The sequence below is a fragment of the Patiria miniata genome, unplaced genomic scaffold (assembly GCF_015706575.1).
Source record: "Patiria miniata isolate m_02_andy unplaced genomic scaffold, ASM1570657v1 HiC_scaffold_24, whole genome shotgun sequence".
In the NCBI taxonomy this organism is placed as follows: Eukaryota; Metazoa; Echinodermata; class Asteroidea; order Valvatida; family Asterinidae; genus Patiria; species Patiria miniata.
In genome coordinates, this window is record NW_024037063.1 from 597,788 (window position 1) to 604,145 (window position 6,358).

The following is a 6,358-nucleotide window of genomic DNA, read 5'->3' on the forward strand; positions in this document are numbered from 1 at the left end:
AATATATTTTCGTTGCAAAAAGGAATACAAAATGTACAATTTTTGCCGATTGCATTTTTGTTCCACTGCCAAAATTATCGCATGTAGGCCTAGTTTGCCGAAACCGACATATTTCAGTCACTCTCAACCATCATTTAAATGAAAGGTTTTTTGATTGGACGTCAAATTGTCATCTCAAACGCGGTTAACAAGGCACGATCTGATTGGTTGAGGTCAAACATTTATAAGATGGCGACGGCGCACGCGCGTGTTGACGGCCGGCCGACGACAAAAACGCAAAACTAATCCCCCGCCCGGAGACCCGCTCTAAACCCCTCTCTTTTTTTGACGCGTAGTGAAGTGCATGCAATATCGTCTGACACTGATAGCACGGATTCACTTTGTATAAAGGAAGCATATAGGCCCCCAAACCAATCATCAGTTACGGAGATGAAAGCTTGAGGGCACGGTGCACTCAGCTGGCAGACCGATAAAAGCTAGCAGCGGATTCTCCAGCACTGACAATCTGTTCGTACCGGCCGCTGGAGTTGGACTATCTATCAGTTCATCACTGCTCGACGTCCGCGTGGCACCGTATTTGGCGGGAAATAATGCGATCGTTAGCATACATTTTCAGCTACATAGTTTCCTGAAACGGCAGTGGAAATTGTACCAATCGACTGGAAAAGTATGCCGAGCAGCAATAATCTTCAGCCAATCTGTAGCCAACACTGACAAGGTTGAAGAGGAGATTGCGAAAAGGCATCGCCACAAAATCGCATTTTTTTCACGTCAATTGGTGTTGGGAAAATGTCCAAGGGAGAAATAGGCCTACATACGAGTTTGAGCTTCTGAAGTGCCCTTGTTTTGAAGAGTTTGTGCGCCGTTAAAAAGGTACCAAGGATTTCGTCATTGGAACTCGATTGATTATTACTTGCCATCGACATCCGCCAACTCCTGTGCTGAATGTTACACGGATGTCTTCATTGCATAAAGCGATTTTAAACAGTGATCGCATTTCCGACGGTAAGTTACACTTGAAAAAGTTGAAAATTATTACTGCACAATGATAAGAAAAGACGAATACGTCTTTGTATTAAGGACTCGAAAGGACAACATCTGCAGTTGATATGCGCTGGCGCTTGCATGTTTCTTTCAAAAAATATGTTATAAGATAAGAGCAAACGTTGAGTCTGAAAGTATACTGCTCCTTGGCCCAACTCCTTTTCCTCGCGTCTGGAAAGGGACCGTCGATTTATATGATGTAATTGAACAATGATGTATTGTTATTCAATTCCTGATGAATAACGACCTTTGCTCTGACGTATTGGAAACAAAATCATTATCAAGGAACATATTTACATGAAATGGATTGACTGAATTTTAAAGGGAATATACAACATTATTTTGCTTTTGCTGTAATTTTCAGAAACGGATAGATTTGGGGGCCAGTATTTTACAGCAAATGTTTTATACACTGACCTGTTTAAAATTGTGTGTTCCTAGATACTGGGGAAAGGGGAACAATATGCTGTTCTTGTAGTCCTGACCCTACTTCAGACAAAACGAGGCAATTTATAGATGTCGGGGAATTGTCAGGTCAGGGAACAAGACTAGCTGGCTTGCTAATTTCAAAGGATGCTTGAGACTATTATTCGCTTACATTCAAGTAAGGTATTTTCATAATGATTCGGTAGTTTTGTTTTTGATGTTTGCAAATGTTGTATATTACCTTTATTTGACAATACCATTTTAAATTTGGTTTTAAAATGTATTTTTTTATACAAAAAATAAGATTGTCATATTATTATTACGACGTAATCAGTTATAATTTTCAGACGATGAAAAATGAAACACGCTACGGGTGTCCCGTATAGGCTGAATTAACTATTAATATGTCATCGCCACACGAGGCGGTATGAGTTCCGACTTGACACTCGCACAACATGTGGTAGGTGGCGAAACGCGCCCAACCGTTACGCCGTATACGCCTCTCTTTTTTCCTTGCGATAGCGGATGGTACATTATAGTGGATGTCAGGGGGGCTAAACGCGTTTTCATCACTGTCTCATTAATTAATTACGTGTAGATGGTGCGGGCATAGTTGTAGTCATGTTTTGTGCTGGGCTACTGCATTGATGGATTTGAACAGTCTGCACGAGGCGGTATTGTCGGGCGAGTATTTCACATCTTCAGTTTGAAGAGAGACGTCGTACCCTGTCATAACAACTCAACAACAGAAATAACTCAACAGCAGAACACGACAGCGTAGAACGGTGAAAAAAGAAGGTCACAGTTAAGGTACCGGTGTATGGATGCAAAAAGCGGGAAAAACTGCAAAACCGCGCCGACACGGCACGTTTTTGATATTTCACAAACACCGTCCAATTTAAATAGACCATTACCATGTTGCAGCTATCTTGATTTTTCCCATTCACATCAACGTAACCAAAGCGAGGCTGAAAGGAAAAATAGTCTGGTTCCCTTTTGCACAAGAAAAACATCATTCAGTACTGTTATTGCATGGACACAGGGAACATGACTGAAATGGTGGTAGCATGATAAAGGTATAATGTGAGCACTCGTAACAACGGAAAAGAGTGCAGATGTTTCGAAATGAATTATATCTTGGCTACCATAAATGTACTTCTTCAAAATTCGTTACCAGCTTTGGTAAGGTTGGTGCCAGCAGACTGTATCTTTTCTGTTTGGCGCCACCAATTGTTTCCGTAGGGATTCAGTTTGAGAGTTTGAGACTTGAAATCTTAATCACCATCAGTTTGAATTGTTTGTTGTTGTTTTTTTTCTTTTGCAGATCTAACTTTTGATGAGCCGGTTGATCAATAACACGGACAAAATAAATGAGGCCTGGGCATCGTATCAAACATTTTGTTCGGATTACGGATATGAAGCATCGCTTTTTGATGGACTAGGAGTAGGAAGGAGCCATGGAGTTTGCACTGAGAAGTCAAAAAGCTAGAAGTGCATCCAATTTTGATCCAATGGCTAACAAGCCTACGGAAGCGGAGACTTTCTATTCAAATCACATGATAGCGAGACCACTGGCGCTTAAAAGCAAGGAGTATATCGAAACGTCCACAAATCGCTCGGAAGGTGAGGGATCTCCAGGGGAGGCGTGGACAGCGGGCGGACATCGGTTGCCAAAGAAACTCCGCACCGGCCGAGCGCCAGAAATGCATTCTACAAATTCTCACAGAATTACTCCGGGCTTGGAATCGTTCGGAAGCGGGGCAACCGACCCCGGAAAACGAAACAACCTTGTTTCCCTGCCAAGTAAAAGGCAGATGAATGATTCTCGCGGTGTGAGCAGTCCGCAATTAACGACCTCTGCCGTCGGTTCTGGCGACCCCCTGAAAGCGCCCCCTGCCGGCCAAGCCTATGCAATGCCAGCCCAGGTCTCGGGAAAACGCAGCGCATTTCGGGAAGTGCCCAAACGTCACAAGATGCCTGCCCAGGGCCCACAGACATGCGCAAACGCAACACAGCTGAGACCACGTGATGGGAGAGCGTCACAAGTGGAGAGGCTTAGAAATGACTTTAATTTCTCCAGATCGGAAATGGCAGTGTCCAAGCAGTTTGTACCTAATCAGCCGTTCTATGACACTCAACACTTACTAACAATGCATTCTGCATCCAGCATACCTCACCAACACTGCAGCGGGATGGCACGCGGCAAGGAATCCCCTGCATCATCTTTTCATCCCCTGAATCGTCGGCCACCAGTGGCGGATTTCCAAAACCACGCACCAGGGTGTGACCTGCTGAAAAATATGAAAAGCAACTCGGGTCTGTGCAAGGAAACATTTGCCATGCAGTTTGGCTCCTTTCAAAATGGCGCCCACGCCGAGCAGTTTTCTCCCTTGCCGTTCGCATGGCAGCAGCCGCTGGTGCCCACCAGTGTTTTACCGCTGTCACCCAGCGTGCCCGGTCGTCAGTACGACAATTGGTGCGCCAAGTGTAACGCCAGTTTCCGGATGACCAGCGATCTGGTGTACCACATGAGGACGCAGCACAAGCGGTCCTCGGACGGGATCCCCAGAGGGGGCGCTGCAAACACCTCGTCCACATCCGGGATATCGGCTGACGGTTTTCGCGGGAAGCGAGCCGAAGAGAAGCTCAAGTGTGAGCGTTGCGGTGAGACCTTCCGAGAGCGCCACCATTTGACGAGGCACATGACATCCCACAACTCGGATCATGAATAGAGAAGAAGAGACAACGACGACCATTGGCAATCATTGTGGATCACGTGTCCACGAACTAACCAATCGGTTAACAATTTCATAATCTCTGTTTTCAGTTTTACTTGAAACCTCTGAACCTCAGATTTGTCTAAGGACTCTATGTCAATGTCTCAATGCAAGATATATGGATGTGTTAGAAAAAATGGGATGATTGACGGCCCGCGTATCAAAAATGTCTGTAGACGTTGTTTGGTGTTTTCTAAAGGGTAATTGTACAATCGTGCACACGCTGTGAAAGAACTGGTTGAAATAAAAATATTATTAGATGGATTTGAGAATTATTTTCCAGATTTTCTTTTCTGTAGGTGCACTGTGACAGCCTTTACCCCTAACACTCAGTGGCGTAACTACTGGGAGGGGCGGGACCTCCCCCCCCCCCCCTTCAGTGCCCCTTGAAAAATGTGTGCACCCCAGGTGGCCCTCCCTCCCCCGGAACTTTAACCTACTAATACGCCACTGATTACACTCCTCTTAAGTGCCAGTTTTCACATTAACAAGGTCTCGTGTAAAACGTTTTGTAAGAGAGCTGAAGCAATGGACGTGTTAAGGGCAAGTGAGTTCGATCAAGGACTTATATGCCCTAGTTAACCATAGTTCGACTAACTCTGATAGAACGCACGCTAGTCTACGATGATTAGACTATAGTCTAGTCGACTATTCAGGACCAGCCTACCACGGCTGATGGCTGGTTATCAATAGCAAGTTTTTTTCATAGCATAGTGCAGAGGGGACAACTACATGTAGGGCCTATCAACAAAAATGGCGGAACTTAAAACCAAAAACTGTGAGTGCTAAATTTAATTGTCATTGAATAGTTTTCCATGTTAGTTTACGATTCTGTCACTTTTGTCACCGTTGTACAATAGTAATGGCAATTATGCAAGGTGTCCTAATAACTACACACTCGTATTATTTTTGTAAATAAACAGAGCGTCAAGTGTTCAAAAATTCTTTATCCGATGTGCGACCGCCATTTACTCACGGTCGTTGACATGGCAATAGTTCGACAAGAGCCGTTCGCACTTCAACTTCTGTGCGCATGTGCTAAGTACGTCAACCATTTAGTCCTTGATCGAACTTGCCAAATTTAGCGTTAACCATTAGTCCTTTATTGAACTTGCCCGGGCTAATTTGGCGTTTGTAGGCCTTCGGTACAGCGCCCCCTTTCTGACTCGCCAGCAAAAAACACGCGCCTGACAAGTGGAATAGCGTCCTCTTTTGTCAAGAAATAAAAGGAAACTGCCCGAATTTGTTTACTTGAAGAATCGGTGCACCCTATAATCGGCGAGTTCAAGAATTCCACATCAAGCCTTACCAAAATCCCTTGCGGTCGAGAACATTGAATCTAAACCTATAAAGTTCTCACACAATTACAACCCCCCCCCACGACAAAAGTGTTAAGTCGCCAATTTATATAAACCCCTAAAATATGTCAACACCATTGTAACAATCATTTGAACATGTAATTAAAGACATAATTGTGGTCGAGAAACCGAGTTAATATTGTCGCCCTGATATAACAGACTTCCTTTACTCGATCGTCGTCGGTCGGAAGTCGAATTCCCCCTTGGCCGTGTGCAGCAGGCGACACCACAGACCGCGGGCTAGGCCCGGCCTGCCGACAGCTTGTCATCACATCGTTGACACAACTTTTTAACAGCTAAAGGTGAGCCCCCAAACACCCAATTATAAGCAATATTCAGACCCCTAAACCGCAGGTATTTTATCAGGGCAAATATGAATTACACAAGGGAGTTGGTCGATAGCATAATATTTACGAGATCGAGAACGCTAGATAAACCACAAGGACGACTTTATCCGCAACCGAAAATGGTTTCCGACCGGAACTGTGAATATCTCTAACTCGCAAAACAAACAGAAAACCTTTTGGGAGGGTTGACATTTTTCTTTTAGGAAAATAAGTGATAGTATTATCACATTAAACGTTTATTAATTTTCAGAGCTGAAAGTATACGGCTGTTTGACGAACAGTTTTCTTTAGATAAACGTCATTCAATAGCTGAAGAGTTCTTCTCATCATGGCATCAAAAATGTTGTGGCAAGCAAACGACTTTGACTTTTTATGGCATTTTCAAAGAAATAAGTTGCTTTATACA

At 44.0% G+C, this 6,358-nt stretch overlaps 1 protein-coding gene across 1 annotated transcript; it reads left to right on the forward strand.

The window, feature by feature from the left end:
* Nucleotides 1-2,927: 2,927 nt before the first annotated feature.
* Nucleotides 2,928-4,202, forward strand: LOC119731790. The gene has a single exon (XM_038205063.1). It carries the CDS (start codon nucleotides 2,928-2,930, stop codon nucleotides 4,200-4,202), a length of 1,275 nt encoding a protein of 424 aa, XP_038060991.1.
* The last annotated feature ends 2,156 nt before the right edge of the window (nucleotides 4,203-6,358 follow it).

What these genes read in the sequence shown, in the direction of transcription:
- LOC119731790 (XM_038205063.1), top strand. Translation starts at nt 2,928, where the DNA reads ATGGAGTTTGCACTGAGAAGTCAAAAAGCTAGAAGTGCATCCAATTTT.